At 43.3% G+C, this 19,141-nt stretch overlaps 1 protein-coding gene across 1 annotated transcript in view; it reads right to left on the minus strand.

The window, feature by feature from the left end:
- Positions 1 to 2,180: 2,180 nt before the first annotated feature.
- Positions 2,181 to 19,141, minus strand: part of LOC310864008 (mitochondrial intermediate peptidase-like) — a gene marked incomplete at its 3' end in the record, with an annotated part of 52,817 nt that continues 35,856 nt past the window's right edge. The window contains exons 18-19 of the mRNA XM_083772540.1: positions 13,924 to 14,081; positions 2,181 to 2,281 (exon numbers count right to left, since the gene is read on the minus strand). Coding sequence (XP_083628666.1) covers positions 2,181 to 2,281; positions 13,924 to 14,081 — 259 coding nt within the window. The remainder of the gene's footprint in view (positions 2,282 to 13,923; positions 14,082 to 19,141) is intronic.

Genomic DNA, 19,141 nt, shown 5'->3' on the forward strand with positions numbered 1-19,141 from the left:
AGAACACAGAAGCCGTCCAGTCACTTACTCTACTCGACGCTTGATTTATACTATAGTTGTGAGCCGGTGGTGTTGCACGCCAAAGATAACAGCTCTACAAGCTCTCCCACATACCTGCGTTGCGAGCTTGTAGATCTCTCCTATTTTCAGTGGGACACACTAGCACATATAGATATCAAAGAGTAAAATCAAGCTTGAGGCTATTCTGAGTTTGCCTCTGCTTGGGGATATACTGTGTATATATATAGGTTATGTGATGGTTGTAGCCGCTCGGTGCACTCCTCCTTTCCCTTTGATGCACGTGTTCACAATCTCCCACAAGAGAACTGTGAAGTCGTCCACCCCCCCCCCCCCCCCTCTTCTCTTCCAAGCCTTACTACTGCCCCAGGTCTCACATCCTCCGCACTAGTTAGGCAAGTAAGAACACCGTCATGGGTGCAGCTGCGGCAACCCCCCCACCCCCTCCTGGTTAATTACAGTCTGAATCTGTTGAAACAGATGGAGCAGCCATGATGAAGGAATCATCAAAGATTCAAAGGCAAAAAGCTGCACAGCACACCGGAGGTCGGAGCATGACTGAAGTGTAAATGGACATAATTTCCCCCCGTTAAATTAGTTGGGAGACATTTGGGAAGGCGAAGCGACATGAGAGAGAGGCGTTGAATCTCCCGTTAATTGGAACTCAAGCTTCTCCCTCCCCGCCACCACGAACGAGCACATCTTATCTCGACCCTTCCTCCTCCTCCGCCTATCCACTGCATGAAGCTGTAGACACAACACTGAGGAGTATTGCTCTTAAGTCAAAACACTGCACCAAATGACAGGAAGAACAAATTTGCTGCTCTTCCTCCACTCTGATCAAACCAGGAAATAACAATGAACCACTCAGCCTCAAACCCGACACTGAAAATGCTATTTTTAGCAGTGTATTTATTAGTAGCAGCTGCTGTACTCCACGGAAGAAAATTGATAATTCTATATTAACTTTGCTCTAGTTTATAATACATTTACTAGTCTCACAGATTTATGAAGCAACATATTTTTTTATTGTTGTAAATGTAGGATAAATCAAATCAAATTGTAAAACAAAAAGGAGTTAAGTATTTTATATCATTATATTGGGGCTGTACATCTGTCAGCTAAACATGTGACTTGGCACACACACACACACCTACTGTACAAGCAATAAACACATACATGATGACTTATTTATAATATAACATGGTTGTCGGTTGTCAATCACGAGTGGGTGATGTCATTCCAGATACTCAGGTGAAGGTTGCATGTCTAAAGTCACTGGCTCCCAAACAGTAGGCCGGGAGGGGGACCATAGGTGCCGGAGGGGGGGTCAGAAGGGTCCAAATGTCCCTGCACTATTGGGGGATGCCTAGTCTATTTATTGTAATAGATTAATACCTAATACATTATACACAATGTGAGTCATGACTCACATTGACTCGCCCGCCGCAAAACAAATAATGTCCCTGCACTTTTTACGTCCCAACTGCGCCACTGAGTGGGACCCATGATTTTTTTTGTTTCCTAGATTAAGTTTTTAATTATTATCATTAAAAATAATCTTTGGGTCTTGAACTATAAAAAGTTTTTGGAACCAATGGTCTAAAGTGGCATTTTCAGCTACACGCTATAGCCATGCTGGTCCTTGGAGAGTAGCCATTTATCTTTCACAATTTATTATTAAACATGATGACGGCATCCTTTGTATATTGCTTAATATAAGATCTATTGTCATACATACCTTCTCAACTAGTCACCTTAGGCTTAGAAGGGATGACACTGATGAATTTCTTGACCTTGGTACTCCTTGGCTAACGCAAAGACATTCAGTCAAACAGTTTTAACAGTCTCCCCCCCCCCCCCGGCAGAAAACAATATCTAAACGCCCAATTTAGTTAATTGTCTTAACAGGCAGAGACAAACACAAAAACGCTTTCATGACCTGAATATCGGCAGGTTTGGATCATTATTTTCTGAGACGGTATACAAGCATGCACCCTTTAAGTCAAGGGAAGTTTTTTTTTTTCCTCTTCTTGCTTTGTGCGTACTTTGCTGTGAAACTGCGAGGCTGTTGGTTGTGTGCGGAGCCTGGGAGTCCATGTCTCCATGAAGAGTGAATGAAAACACTTCAGGGTTCAGAGTCCATCAGGAGTGAACACCTCTCAGGTTTCGGAGTCCATGATGAAGGTCTCAAAGTCTTGGTTGTGCTCAGAGACCAGCGCGTCCACCAGTTCCTCCACGGTGGGCCGTCTCTGCAGCATCCCTGCAACACACACAAGAAAACATTTTAGGGAATTATTTTATATAGAAAACCAAAATGGTCAAAATAAAATAGGCAGGCACAACAAGGCAACATTTTCAGATGATTACCATAAAGAAAACCTCTTCTGTGGGAATTGGAGCACGGTGCATGTACTGTTTCTTAAACACAATTTGTGCCCAAGGCGTCCACAGACGCCCTAGGAACTATAGGGGAATTATACCACTCCATACACACACGCAGAGTTTGAAGTCAGTCGGTCGGTCGGGTGGTTCATGAGATGTGCTGGTGGCGGCACCCTCACACACGCACACATTTAAAGGATGATGCTTTTTAAGAAGCCAAATAAGGATTAGCCGGCATAAGTGGCCCGAAATGTGTCCATACTGTATTGGTGCTTAACACCATGAAAGTAGTGGCAAAAATGCCAAATAAGTAACGGAAGTATGGAATGTTATATTTCTTCTTTGAACGTTTACATTTCTGTTGTGTATATGTTATGGCACCTACCTACTGTAGGTTAGCATTGATCTCTCTCTCTCTCTCTCTCTCTCCCCCTTATTGACTATTGCTCTAGTCTAGAGCTAATATGATTGTGTTGTGTGTGTGTGTGTGTGTGTGTGTGTGTGTGTGTGTGTGTGTGTGTGTGTGTGTGTGTGAGCAGCCATGGGAATGTGCATGTGTTTTCAGAGCCTGTCTGCCAGCTCATGCGTGGAACGTTCGCTACGCGCTCGCTTTACAATCCTGCTGCACTCCTGCTTTGAACTCACTTAATTTCCCCTTGTGTGGCTGCCAATGTAAATAGGGCCTCCCCCTCAACTCCCCCCCCCCCACCCCTCTCAGTCTTTCCTGCATGGGTCACCTCCAATACACACACACAGACACACAGAAAAGCATGTCTACGCAGGCACGCATGGATGGAGACCCAAAGAGTTTCACATAAGAGTTTATAGGAGCGCACGTGTGCGCGCGCACACACACACACACACGGGAAACCCATCTTGCCAAAGCATCCTAGAACTGTCTCTCGGCAGGTTGAAACTGAGACTGTTTGGCTTGATTCTGGCCTCCCTCCCACACCAAAGCCTCACAAGACAGAGAGAGAGAGAGAGAGAGAGTGCGAGCGTGAGAGAGAGCGCGAGCGTGAGCGTGAGAGAGCGACAGACAGAGGGAGGGTGGGGGGTGGCACAGGGCAGGTCTCATTGTCTCTTATTACCTCAACCAGTCGCACCACCCTGCCCCTTGGCGACAAAACCACCCAGCGGCATACAGGGGTCCTCCTGAGCCACACAGCCGCCACAAGGCCAGTGTGTGGTGGAGGCGACGGGAACAAAGAGACCACATGAAAAGACCCTGGTTGGTCTCCAGACATTAATGATAGCCGTTATTGCAGAGAGGGGCCTGATGGCAGTGTTGCTGTGTCCACCACTAGTGTACAGTAGAGGGCACGAAGTTGAGACGTCTCTACGTCGTTAATACAGATAAATTCATGATTCAAGACCCGAGACAAGATTCAACAAATGTCTTCTACATTCTGACAGTTTTCTGAAAAAAACCTGTTTCTATGTTTCAGTGGTTCTCAGACCTTTTTCATGTCAAGGACCCCAAATATCTGAAAATATGTTGTTCCAGGGACCTCCCATAATCAAAGATAGGAGTTCAAAACGGTTGATGTGAAAGAATGATGTATTCAAAGATTTGCACACTTTCACGATTTTTCTAAAATAGCAGATCTACAAGCTCATAGTGCGGCACTCAGTGCCGCGCTATGAGGTTGTATATCTGCTATTTTTCAATAGGTAAAGTATAAAGCTAAATTATAAATCTAAATTACATAAACGCACATGTACAGTCAGTGTACTGTAAACTATGAAAATGAAATCACTTCCCTTCGAATATTCTAGCCCTACATGAGCCCAGGAGAGCTCTGGGATCAGATCTTCACTCTGGATAAACTGCGTGCTGTCTGCGGCATCACTGGCACTTTCTCTAATGACACCAATTTCCTCCCTGCGTTGTGCATCACCAGGGGATTTGTGGCCTTGCTTGGGGCCCTGCCCGCCTCAGGCCCGCCTCAGGTCAGTGTGTTAAACAAGCAAAGCCCAACATGCCGAGACTGACAACAGAGAAAGATCCCTATTGCTCTCTAAAGCGAGGGAGAGAGAGATCAGGGGAGAACAGGGTAAAGAGCATGGGAGTGAGAGAAAGGGGGGGAGTGAGAGGCAGAAAGAACAAGTTGGAAAGAAGGACAGAATGAAAGAGAGAGAGAGGAGAGACTTATTGATAGATTTGATACAGTGGAGGAAGAGAATCAAGAGTAGTGACAGTTTCCTGTTTCCATGTCAGTGGTTCTCAAACGTTTTCACGTCAAGGAGCCCCACAATTATATATATTTCGGCGCCGACCCCATCTGAAAATATCTGGTTCCAGGGACTCCCCCAGGATCAAATATTTGAGTAAAAAATGTTCGCTGTGAAATATTATAAATTCACAGATTTGCACACATTTTTCATGATTAAAAATAAAAAAGCAGATCTACAAGCTCACAATCTGATATTTTTCAATAGTTAAAAGTTTAAAATAATGTTCAACGTGGTTAAAGGCTAAGGTGACACAGATGCGTTCGAGGTCTTCGAGGTAAAACGCACAAATTCATATCTTCAATTCGCAGTGGTTTTCAACCTTTTCAGGCCGTGAACCCACAAAATACAATCCTATTTGACCTTGGGACCTCAACTCTGTTCAACAGGTACATATTGTGGAAAACAACAGATCTTTGTGATATTGTAGATCTGCTGTTTTCACAATATTTGCCTCTAATATTATTTGACCAATGTTTGACCAGTTTATAGTATCGTTTGTAGATTACTTTTGATGCATATTTTTCCTTGTTCATCTTGAAGGTATTAAAAAAAAAACCTCGTCTGTGGGGTCCCGAGCCACAGGTTGAGAACCACTGATCTGATTGTTTCTAGTTAACACCACGACAAGCTGAGAGAAAGTAAGAGGAAGTGAAAGACTGACAGAAAGACTCAGACAGACAAGACAGAGAAAGTGGGACTGAGTGAGTGACGACCCGCCCCGGCTATGGGACAGAGTGAGTGACGACCCGCCCCGGCTATGGGACAGAGTGAGTGACGACCCGCCCCGGCTATGGGACAGAGTGAGTGACGACCCGCCCCGGCTATTGGACCGAGTGAGTGACGCCCTGGCTATTGAAGAGGCCAGTCAAAGTAAACAACAGAGCCTTTGCCGGGCCTATCATCACCAACAGCTCGGGGTGTCAGCACCTGTGCTCGCCTCTCACATGATCGGCGCTAGCCGAGGAGGAGATTCCACAATAAAGCAACCCTTATACTTCTTTCCCAGCCATCCCAGCTCTCTGGGAGAGTTGTGGAGGAATGTACAGATAAAATGAACAAAGCCATAACAAGACTCTCTCTCTCCCACTCCACACACGCGCAGTCGCGCACGCACGAACAAACACACAGCGAATCGATATCTTGATCTGAGAGGCAGCTTTCATTGACACACGCAGGGATGGATACGAGGAGGGGTTAGAAGTAGTGGAGAAGAAACACTACAGCCGTCGCTGTTTTTAGAATCTAATCATATCATCTTAACCCATTTTGACCTGAGATCAGATTCTAAAAGTCTCCTGACAGTTTTCTGAAAAAGCTATGTTTCTATGTCAGTGGTTCTTCGATTTTTCAAAAATAGCAGACCTACAAGCTCGTAGCGTGCCACTCGGTGGCACGCTATGAGCTTGTAGATCTGCTAAAGCGTAGCATAATGCTAACACCAAAAGGGGTTCCCGCCCAAAATGGGTTTTAAACAATGTTAGGTTGGCTCTGATGAACAAACTAAACTAAAACAAACAAACAAACAAACTAAAAGCTCAATGAAGTCTGACTCTCCGTACATCACAGATCCAAGTCCACATAGATCTCAGAGCTGGCTGAATAAGTGTGTGCAAATTGTCATGTTATTAGATAGACCCTCCAGAAAAACGTGGGCAAAAATCCATGATCATGTGGGCCAAGATTATGCGATGAAATGTGCAGGTTTTTAATGTGATTTTTATGCAGTGAAATCGCATAAAGTTGTGAAATATGCGATTTTATGCAGTGAAATATGCAGGAAGTTGCGAAATATGCAGGTTGTTTGCGCGATTATGCGCCCTTTTTGAAAATAATCGACGTCTGTATAATCTGCACCATTTGGCTGATTATGCTGTACATTATGCGATCGCATAATCACATTTATCTGGAGGTTCAAATTCGATTTTAGTTTTTGCATCAATATGTGAGCAATATCTGTATTATGGGTAGGGATGGGCGTAGATGAGTGGGTAGAGACACGTCTAGGAATTGGAAGGTCAGTGGTTCAACCTCAAGTCACCCAGACTGTGTTGAAGTGTTCGGGAGAAAGTCACTTATTTCCTAATATTTACGCCTAATTTGGTTCTAAAGAATCAAATGCTATACTTGGAACCAAATTAGATGTTACTTGTCTTTTCTTGCTGGAATAAATTTGATTTATCATTTCTATAGATATTTCCCTTGGAGATGGAGGAAGGTTGCAGCAGTATTTCAGCCAAGCATGCACCAAAAATGTTGGACTTTGACAAAAGCTACATCTTCATTCTTCACAACCAAGGCCAATGAAATGACACGATAATCCTCTGGAAACACACAGACAAATACGAGTAATCACTGAAACCATAACAGAGTCAGTGTTGGTTACACACACACAGAGTAAAAACCTGAGTCAAACTGAGTTTAAGCCGTCTTTTGTGTACACTGTGGCAGAGCCTTGCGGATAGTGGATTTACCATGGATTTAACATGAGTCATCCGATCTTTCGAATATGGCATTCTTAATTCATAGCGACAGTGGCACCGAAAAGCAAGGTTCATGGCCACTACATGCTTTTATCCTCGTCTGTGGTGTTTGCCAAGCTGGCAAATCAATGTTGGATAATAGAATGGAAGTCAGAAGACAGAAAACAATAACTTCCTTCCAGCACCTTAAAGTTAACTTTTTAAATCTAGGTATTTATCCAGAGGGAAGGCTACTGTACATCGAGCATGAATGCTGGGTTTTGCGTTTATAGTTGCATGCATGTTTGCCAATGAATGCCTCAAAGACATCCAGTCAGTGGGCGAGTCAGAAAGAAAATGGCTTCTAAATCCAGTTTTCTGAAAAACCTAGTGGTCAGTGGTCCTCAACCTCTTTCATGTTAAAGGGACACTTTCATGTTAAAGGGACGTTAATGACGTTTAGAAGCTTTAGAACACTTTCCTGGGGGTCTTTATGTGTGTAATATGTGGTTTTAGATATTTTAGATTGTAGCAGTGAGCCCAGTGTCTCTGATGTCATGGACACTGGTCTCACTTCCTTCCTGGACTACAATTCTCATAATGCTTTGGTGCACTGCTCCTCATTGTGGATAGGGGGAAGGGCTGTATTACTGAGACAACATGTAGTCCAGGAAGGAAGTGAGCCCAGTGTCCATGACATCAGAGACACTGGGCTCACTGCTACAATCTAAAATATCTAAAACCTCATATTACACACATAAAGAGCCCCAGGAAAGTGTTCTAAAGCTCCTAAATGTCATTAACATATATTCTTTTGCAAAAAGGGTGAAGTGTCCCTTTAAGGACCCACAGAATATTCTGTATTTGGTTGCCGGTCACATCTGAAAATATGTTGTTCCAGGGACCACCCCAAGAAGCAAAGATTTAAGTTCGCTCTGAAAGAATATACAGTATTCAAAGATTTGCGTCACATTTTCACGATTTTTCAGAAAATAGCAGATCTACAAGCTCGGTGCCACGCTATGAGCTTGTAGATCTGCTATTTTTCAATGGCTAAAGTATGACAAAATGCTTAAAACACCAAAAGGGGTTCCCAACGCGTCCTGAATGGGTTAAGACCACCTTAACAGCACTGTTCATTTTTCATTCTTCATTTTATTATATAAAAAAATCCTAAAACCTAAATCCTAGTCTGAAGACATTCAGTACCATCTGCAGCGCTCAGAACTCCCACGCAACCTCAGGAGTGAACTGCCAGCCGTGGAAAGAAAACCACAGAAAACCACCGCAAATATCTCACAACGGGTAAGGGCTAGTACTTAATAATAACCCATTATGTCTATAACCTGAAAAGGAGCAATTTGCCTGGACAGTTGGAAGTATATCATTTCAAAAGGCTTTTACCCACTGTCGAAGGGAGATTTACTCATCCATCTTAACAGCAAGCAAAGGTTGAAAACCCTTTGTGGAACTGGAGATCATGCGTATGAATGGAAGGAAATGTTAACAGAATACATAATTGGGATATCAGTTCATGAGATGAGAAAATAACTGATACTCCGTTACGGCGTGCCTAACAAATTGACAGTGAAGAGAATATTGTATCCACACTCATCCTAGAGCGTCGCAGTCCCGCCCCTTTTCATGACGACGAGAGACCCGGAAAATAATTCCCCGTTTATTTTCCTCAGACTTTTCAAAAAGTATTTATTTAAAGACGTTTACGCCGCCATAGGCGGAGCTTGAACTTGACGCATGGGGGTGCCACTGCTTGGCGAACGACACCGATTTCTTTTTACCTTTATTTTATTATTTTAGCGTTTTTACAATGCCCTAACCCCTAAAAATGAGTTATTTAGGTAGTACAGCAGCTCACACACATACACACATGCACTACAGCCGTACAGCGAGTCATCATATCATGATAAGAGAGATGATTACAAACTACAGTCAGAAGCCAGAAGTTAAGTTTAAAAAAAAAGAAAAAAAATATTTATTTATTTTTGCCAGTGCCCCCCCTGCACCCCCCAAGCTCCGCCCATGTACACCGCAGACAAAGCCAACTCGAGTTGTGACAAATCATGACAATAAAGTGAATAAACACAATGTTTTTGGCCGATCAAATAATTTGTATGTTTATTTAGATCTGAGGCCATGCTAATGACTGCTAACAGCTCTGAGCCCATGCTAATGACTGCCAACAGCTCTGAGGCCATGCTAATGACTGCTAACAGTTCTGAGCCCATGGCATACTAATGACTGCCAACAGCTCTGAGGCCATGCTAATGACTGCTAACAGTTCTGAGCCCATGGCATACTAATGACTGCCAACAGCTCTGAGGCCATACTAATGACTGCCAACAGCTCTGAGGCCATGCTAATGACTGCTAACAGCTCTGAGCCCATGGCATGCTAATGACTGCTCCAGGGACTGCGGCTCGGGCGGCCTTGCCTACTTTTGCAGCCATCAAGCATTATCAAGCATCTCAGTGTATAGTAGCAGCAACCTGATGAATCAACTCGGCCCTTCAGGACATTTAAGGCATAAGGAAGTTGAATGGGATCATCTGGCCAGATGTCAGCATTTTGAGCATAGACATAATATAAAGGCTAGAAGGCGCAATGTAGATTTATTAACGGTTTGATGATTTATTTTTCTCAAGGCTAAAACAAGAAACATTTTAAACAGAATGAAGCAAGAAAGACATTACATTAACTGTATTGTTACCACAAAAGACAGTTCATGGCCACCAATTTCAATGTTCTTTATAGGAACTGTCGGCACAGTCAGATTTGCTTGACTGAGACAGCCTTTTGTAAAGAAAGGGCTACTGATCCCAGTAGTGTGAAATGGCATAGCTGGGCTGTGTTCAGTGCTCGCTCGGGGCAGACACACCCAGTGGATTCCCTCACTATGACTGGCTCCTGGGATATCCGGGGCAAAGACATGCAGGGTTGGACTGGTGGTTGGCCTATTGCTATTAGGTTAGTTTACCCATTAAGAGCTGGAACACATCTGTGTCGCTTTAGCTTTTAACCTCTTTTAACCATTATATTAAACTTTAGCTGTTGAAAAATAGCAGATCTACAAGCTCATAGGGCTACGAGCTGCTATTTTTGAGAAATCGTGAAAATGTGTGCAAAATACTATTGTTTCAAGGCGAATGTTTTAACTCTTATCTTTGCTTCTGGGGGGGGTCCTGGAACAGAAGATTTTGAGATGGGGGTCGGCAGGACATTTTGCAGTCCTTGACATAAAAAAAAAGGTTGAGAACCACTCATATAGAAAACAGGTATTATTCAGAAAACTGTCAGGATTTAAGAAGACATTTGTAGAATGAACCTCAAGGTCTAAATGTGTTAAACCAGGCGTCATGTAAGTGTGTTGTAATAAGCTACGCAATGATTGTAGCCTCAACATTTTTATTATATAAAAAAAGCTCTAGCTGCGTAAATAATATTGAGGTTTGATTACATTTTTTGTATGGCTTCAAAATATAAGCAGCTGGGGTGCCCTTATCAGGCCAGGTAATATTATACATATAATTTCATAATCATGAACTTGAACATAGATTTCTAGTAGCAGCAGCTTCTGCTCAAAACCATTCGAGACATGTCATGGTGTGTAAAGTAATTATCTCCTGACGTCTAACCCGCAGGCAAACCATCCTCTCCCTGCCTCTGTAATTATGTCTTTGAAGTTGGGAAAGCCTGCTTTTTTTTGTGTCTGGAAATGGTGTTTTAGAATGGCATAAAAAAGCAAACATGACATGGGTGATGACAGTGAGTCTACTGGGCAGATATCATGGGAGGGAGCTGTGGTGTGGCTTCTTGTAAACGAGATTACACTACAGCTGTGGTCATCGTTTCCTTCTTTTACTTATCTGAGTGTGTGACTGTGTGTAAGTGCAAAGGATGAATGCAATTTAACCTTCTCATCCGACTACAGTATACTGTAGGCTGACCAGCAGGGATGTAGTGAAGGGCAACATCTAAAACGGTAAGCTTATAGAATGCCTATTTTCGCTACTTTTGCGTGACACTATGATACGACAGAAGTACAGTCAGTACAAGCTGCTTTGCCAGAGGCAACAACAGGGCCTCGCTACCTCATGAAAGAGAACCAACCCAAGTGGATCCATTATCCCACTGCACGGTGTGGTTCCTGATCCGTGCTGGGCAGTGCATGGGGGCTATGGGAACAGGTTAGCCCATGAAAGCCCCTCTCTGTAGCAGCCAGGCCTGGGGGCGACATCATGGGCTCCACACAACACAGAGCCCCCAGTCAGCGAGCGTGTCCCCTCAGTCGATCACCTTTCACTCTCTCCTTCTCCACACTCTTTCTTCCTCTCTTATTTCTCTTTCTTTTCTGTCCCTCTCTCGGTCTCCCTTTCTTTCTCTGTCTCACTTTCCGCCACTGCTACTCTACCGCTGCCCGTTTTGAGTGTTACTTTAACTGAAAGTGTGCAAAAATGTACCATATCGGAGCCATTTTTACATTAACACTCAGGATTTTGCTTTGTACATGGCATGGTTTACTTTTCAGCACCGAGTTTGTCTGGAAAACATCCACCAGTGGGCAGGGAGCCATGCAGATAAAGAGGCTGGCCTCCGATTAGCCTCGCCGGCCCTGTTCTCTCTCTGGTGTAACCTCACCTGGTGAGGAGGAAAACATTACACAGCGTCATCCACAAGGGGCTTTGTTTGAAAGGTTTTTATGCGTAACGGGTCGAGTCTGGATTCTGTATTTGGGGGGTGCTTCTTATAGCCTCCTGGCTTAAGTAAAGCCAAGCATCCAATGATGTAAAAACTCGATTCTTGGCTCGTTGGCTTCATTCTCTTCCTTCCCCATTCCCCCAACAGGCATTCAGGACGGCCAGCTATGAACTTCTCAACCTCCAAACAATAGTGAACTTGCTCTAAATGTTTCAACACATGCGCTTCACCGTTTAGTTTCATGACTGTGGCTTATGCGTTGCGTTAAATCACAAGGACAGATGTAGCCGTCATAAATGCAGAGGAGGCTATTTGACAGCCAAGCCAACTCCCTCAAGAGTCCCAACTGGCTCCGACATATTGTCAGACATGGCAGGGATATTGAAATAGACACTGCATTGGTTGCTAATAATTTAGCTGGGTGCTATACTAAACTCAATTGTTTGAGTATTGAACAGATATTCACATTCATTGCAACCATGTGAAACATAAAAGAGGAATCATTCCCCCAATGGATGTCTTCGTGAAGATATGCCACATCTTTAGGCAAGGAGGGCCTGTACAAAATCACAAACTGTCACAACCCGGACATGTCCTCAGAATGTACCTCGGCCGCATTCCTAAAGTAGCCTCGAGATGGACCCCACATGGAAGGAGGAAACAAGGGAGGCCAAAAACAACCTGTCAGAGAACTGTGACCTCATAAATGAAAAAGGGCAACCGTAACTCAGGGCAAGGCACAGCATGCTGCACAGGATATGACCAGATGGAAGCAGACAGTCCCACACAGCCTTGTGTTGCATGCTGGTTCACTGTTTTTCAAAGTGACCTCCGAGCAGACGTGCATTTTATAACACAATTAGGTCTACAGGTTGCTTCATGCACACTACCTTGAGGTGCTGAAATGCACTGCTTAGTGACAACTTAACTGGCCTATACAACAGAGAAGTGATTTTAATGTTGCCTTCATCCTGTGCGATGTATCCAAAGAAAGAAATGTATTAAATAAACAATGTTGCTGGCCACCACTAAATATAATAATAGTAATCAAAACAAGCGGCACCTTAATAAGGGGGAAATGATTCCTCTGCATTCTACAGGCAACTTTCATTTTTGTTTTTAGTGCCTGGTCTTTTAAAATAAACAAAATGCTTTGATGTGAAACCATAGCTGATAATGAGACGTGTAGGAAACCACATGACAGTCTGGAAAACACGTTCCAGACAGGCATTCATTGGACGTCATCTGTATTAAGTTGGCTTTCATTGCAGTGTTCAAATACTGACAACTGTTGTGCTGCATACAATATGACAGTGTTCAAGGCTCTGTTCATATTATGCACTGCAAAATATTACACTTATATGAACCACACAAGTCAAAATAAAAATTAATAAAGTTGAAACGATGCAAGTTGGGAATGCATGCAGTGCACTAGGCAGCTATGCAATAACCTGCGGCCGCGGGCACCGGCAGATATACCGCCATACATGATCACCACATGTTCACAGGATGCCAAAATTAAATATACCTGAAAATTGCCAGAAATATAGGCAAGTGTGAATGGGCTTAAATATGTATTGGTTATAGTATCCAGTACTCCATAGCAATAAGGGTCGCCTAGTGCTCCAGCAATGAAGGTGGCTGTGAACAATAGAAGTAAGGTGCTTCTGACCTGCAACATGATATGGGCTGCGAGTATGGACTCACATAGCCCTTGTATCTATACTCATATCTATGGTTTTAAGTTATATGTCGTAATTAGGGATGTCCCCATCACGTTCTTTGCTACAGATACATATACATCCAAACAGAAAAGTCCTATTTAGGCACCGTACGTACTGTACAATCATGGGACAGGACAGAAAAAGAACATCTTTCACATCTACAGAAATGTAATAGCTATTCTACAAAAACAGGTCTCAGGTTAGAACAGCGACTTCAAAGCAAAAGGATCTTAAAAACAGATACCTAAACTACGGATGTAATGACAGGGAGCCTGTTTCGCTGCTTGCAGGTTGTAATTTCAGAGTACCTGCAGGAACAAATGCGGTCGGTCGGTGCTGTCAGGACAACAATCCGATCAAAGAGGCGGCTGTGACTGAGAGACTGGAGACTTGGAAAGGCAAAGGGAATGGCGAGAAGATGGAATTGGAGGAGGGGGAGAAAGAGGGGAGGTCAGCGGGGGAAGACGTGGATAGGGTGGTGGAAGAAGATGCAGAGATGGATCCATCTTTTGCCCGCAGCACTTGCACTAGCCTCGAAGACCTTACAGGCGCATACAAAAGGCTAAAGTTACATAACTTAGATAGCAATTTATGTAAACATAGCAATCTATAGCTTACTTATGAACCTTGATGACTATTTAGATATATTTGATGTATTGCCATGTTGTTCTTGCTTACTGTAAGTCGCTCTCAATTAAAAGCATCTGCTAAATGCCTAAATTGTAAAAAGACAAAAAAGAAAAAAGAATTGATGCGAGGGAGGAGGATGGGGTTTGTGAGACGTGAAGGTGATTGAAGCCAGTGGCGAAGCTGGAGGACAGATTTAAAGTACACCTGATACCAGCCCTCTCTCACTGTCTCATCTTCCCCGCCTCTCACTCTCACCCTCTGTTATTACGTTCTCTCTCTCGTCTCCTGCTTAGGCCATCGTGCTGCTAATACCTGCTATCTGTTGTTGTCATGTCCAAGCATGCTACCGAAGCGCGGCCCGAGGGAGGGGGGGGGGGTTATGGGTGGAGGGGAGGGAATTATGGGGGGGATGAAAGCACGAGTAGAGAGGAGGGTGCAGCGCAGCAGGCATCCATCAGCGGCTAAAACAGCCAAACTGCAGTGCTACCGTTTAAAGGAAGGGACCTGGCACTTAAGTTCAAAGGTCGGGCAGCTGGAAGTGACCTCGTGTGACCTCCAGGTCCCAAAGCTGTATTAAAAAAGAAAAAAACTACAAAGTTATCCCGAGCACACACACACACACACACACACACACACACACACACACACACACACACACACACACACACACACACACACACACACACACACACACACACACACACACACACACAATGACATCAAGGAGCAGGGTCATTGCCGCATTCTTCAGACCAGGAATAAGTCTCAAAAATGCATGGTGCCTGGCTGCCATAGGCTTTTGCAGTCATTAGTGACTTTTCAGTTTCCTTTAGTTTGAAATCAAAATGATCAAAACTGTTCATGAGTGAGATGAGTGGTGCTTGCCGCGGAGAACAATAGAGCACCGAAGTCTGACGTCACTTTCAGTAGAGGGCGTCTGTCCCCAGGTTCATGTATTTGTTTAGTTGCATTGAAATCCCCATTGAGGCGATTTGAGATCGCCTCATATAACAACTGTGTTTGAAAAATGAACATGTCACCCCGGCCGCTTCACTCATATGGATATGAAGAATCAACTGACTGAGAGAAAACGCTAATGTTACTGCTACTGAATTAGTTAGATTTTCGCTAGAAGCAGACTGTATCATATATGAGTGACTGACTGTTGCAAACGATACAGAGACACCTCCCTGACAATAACGCCGAGACAGCTTGTTTATTTTTGGACCACAACGCTTATAGTAGACGATATTAAGATCACCCCATGTTATTCTCCATAGAGAAATCACTTCCGCGAACCAGGGGAATCGTCGGGATGAGCGAGTTACGTCAGGACTTCGGTGCTCTATAAAATACGTATCAGAAAGTACTGTAAAAAAAACTTCAGCTTTAAAAAAAAAAACGTTTTAAATATACTATTTAATTATTGACAACTTCTGTCTCATTGTCCTAACATGCTAACTAATGCCCTGACCATTCGGTAGCTGCATAAATCAATGTTAACATTATATTATTTGCATATAGCATTTGACTCCAGCTCAGGCACTGAGACCATCACATGCAGTGTCTGTGATCTCTATAGCAGTGGTTCCTTCCCAAACCAGTGACACACGTTGTGTATTTTCACTACTAAAATGTATGGAATTTTGAAAAACATTCTCTGAAATCTTTTGATATCATAATAATTTAAAACAATTGTAGGAAATGGAAAGGGACATGTCTACTCGCAGTCGCGACCCATAGAAATGTATCCACGACCTAAACTTGGGTCCCCACCCATTGTTTGGAAATAAGTGCCCCACACACACACAACACATCCCGACCCCTACCTACCACCTTACCACTATGGGCCGTGTGTATGGTCTGACAGAGATCGCTTCTAAACAAAGGTACGAAACCGTATGAGGCGTGTTATAATGGTAAATATGTTCTGTTATTATGAAACTGCCAGCACAGAGCGAGCTGATGGCCTAACCGCAGCAACAACAGCAGCAGCTGTGAATACCTGAGTGAAAGAGTTATGGCTTGACTAATGGACTTAAAGACACCCGTCTCTCTCTCTCCTCTCTTGACTAACTAACAAGTTCCCTTTGGGTGCCGGCGTTATCTTGAAAGGTTAATGGAAGAATTATGGTCAAAACTAAATAACTTCCTATGCACTCCCAAACTGCTAAACTCGAACGAAACCAAAATAAATGTTTCTTTCATCCTTTCTTTTTAAGTAAGCCAGCTGTATACTTCAACATAGATGGTTACTTGTTGTGAGGTAATCTTACCACTTGAAAGATTAAACCTACCATTATTTGGACACGATCAAACATCTGAAATAAAAGACACCCGCTGGACTAAAAACGCACCCTTCTGGCTATCGAGGTTGCCAAGACGATTTCAACATCACACAATGGTAATTATCGACGAGCCATTTATTGGCAATACTAGACACGAGGAGTTGATTGACACCATAATTCCTAAACTGCAAAAGTAAGCTTTGTTATTGGACTCTGGGTAAACCTAAAACAGTTTGAGTCATTATTGGGAAACAGCATAACGTTGGCCAGAGGGTCTTTTTGTCTGGAAGTGTGAAAATCATAGTCATAAAAGCCTGCGGGGGACAAGAGGTCAGGTGTCTAAGAAAACTGGTTAGGGTCTGGGATCAGTGTTGCAAACTCTCATGAGAGAAATAAGCCAACCCACCTCAAAAACAAGACAAAAACAAGCCAACTGACTCTTGCAAGAAAAAGCCAAATCTCCCCTAAAAAACAAGCCAAAAACAAGCCCAACACAACTAATACTCTCCCTATGCCTTCGGCCTGGTGGAGACAAATATGGCCTTATAATCCTAATAACAAAAAAGACAATAATATAGGGCCGGGACTTTAACGCGTTAAATTAACTACAGAAAAATTAATCGCGATTAACTACAGATGAATTAATCGCACCTTTTTGTTTCCCCCATAATAAAGTTGTTTTTATTTGTTTTCTCATGCCCAGCCATGTAAAGCACATTTGAGTATTCATATACACACTGAAGACACTTTATATAGGCACTTGCTGCCTATATATATCACCTGCCTATATATCACTGTTGGGATAAAACGCATTTTTCTATGGAGTTGTGTGCACTGGAAATAATAAAAAGTCCCCCCATTCTGTGTTGCCTATAGAGACCTCCAGTTCTAGGCAACACAGAATGGGGGGGACTTTCTTATTATATCCACACAACAACTCTAAGGTATATTAAAGGTATATTCAGTGATTTCACTCAAAAAACCTTAGGTTTCGTTTTTGGCTGGGACCTAAGCCTTTCATCCAATTAGGATAGTGAGCCAAAAACGAAACTTAAGGTTTTTTGACCCCCAGGGGTTAACTGGGGACAGGGAGGAACTCCTTATATGGTCAGCACACTCTATAGTAGAGAGGATTATCACAACAAAACAAAAAAATAAGTGATATTTGAATTAAGTGAAATCACTGAATATACCTTTAATGACAGTAAAATGTTGAAAATGAGTGGAATCCCGTAGTCACTATTCACTGGGATACCAAAAACATTTGAAAAAAAAAGGTTTCTCACTGTTCTCGTGTTAAATATTGATATGCGATTAAAATGCGATTAATCGAGATTAATTAACTACAAAGCCTCTGAGTCCCAGCTCTACTATAATATAATAAGTCTATAATATTTTACCCACGACTCGTCATGCTTTCCCGCAACTCTGGAAAAAAACAAGCCCAAAGCCCAATAGTTATGCCATAGTTATGTGATTTGTCCCAGCTGGCTCGTGTGGACACGTGCATGCGCGCGTGCCAGACAGACAGACAATTTGTTGCTATCCTGCTGTTACATTTAAGACATTCGGTGCAGGGCAGATATGTAACCTCATGTCACCAGTGACCAGGCTTTCATCTATCTGTCTGCCACGCCAAAGGAGGATATGGAGGAGGGGGGGGGGGGAGACCGACGTGTACTCTAGCTAGCTACACCTTGGCGTGGTGGTGGGGGCAGATGTTTGGCTTTTTGCCGGGGATGGCTTCGCTGTTTCACCCGCGTTTGGTTAAAAGTTATATCGAGTGACGTTCGAACATTGCAAACTTTGCAAATAACTTTAGTATGCTCCGTGTGGGGGAGTACTGTTCCCTGTGTGTCTCAGCAGCAGCTCTCCCAGCAAGAGCATTCTAAAAAGGGGGAGGAACGAAACCACTTCTTCCCAACATGCATTTCACTGCGTGACTCGTGTCGTGTGTCACGTAATCGGCGGTAGCCAACCGGAGGAATAAAATAGAGGTAAACGGAAGGACTAACAATTAACTAAGAAATAAAATAAACTGCGTTAAAGTTGTTAAATTGAAAAAAGGGCTTCGAGAGGCCCAGCATAACGAAATGGTCGATGTCTGTGTGAAAAGCCAGATCAACTGGAAGGGACTAACAATTAACAAAGAAATAAAATAAACTGCGTTAAAGTTATTAAATTGAAAAAAGGGCTTCGAGAGGCCCTGCATAACGAAATGGTCGATATAGACCGTAGTAACCATAGGATTAAATTAATCGTCTAGCCTGCCAGATCCGTAGCCTACGTTTTCCAGGGTTTATATTCTTTAATCCATGTTTTTATCCGATCGAATCATTAGCTGCCGCTCGTTAGCAAAACAGTCAAAGTGGGACAGTGGCCGCAGCCATTTTGAAGATGCGCGCGCATCTACTTGCACTCTATGTGCTGCTTTCAAAGGCCTGTATCTCTAAATCAGCGCAATGAATGTCGTTTCTGGTGAAAACAAGGTTTTACGACAGCCGACAGCAGGCGCTGTGATACTCGCGGTCTGGTTTTTCCACCACCGACCGAGAGAACAACCACCGGTCAAGACACCACACCACAGCATTTTGTCAATGTAACATCTGGTTATGGATATTTGACTCTTCTAAATAAGGGTTGTGTGCGATAAAACCTTGGCAATGCGCAATAGATAGATTAA

The sequence above is a fragment of the Protomyctophum parallelum genome (assembly GCF_964188405.1).
Source record: "Protomyctophum parallelum genome assembly, chromosome: 9".
Lineage (NCBI taxonomy): Eukaryota > Metazoa > Chordata > Actinopteri > Myctophiformes > Myctophidae > Protomyctophum > Protomyctophum parallelum.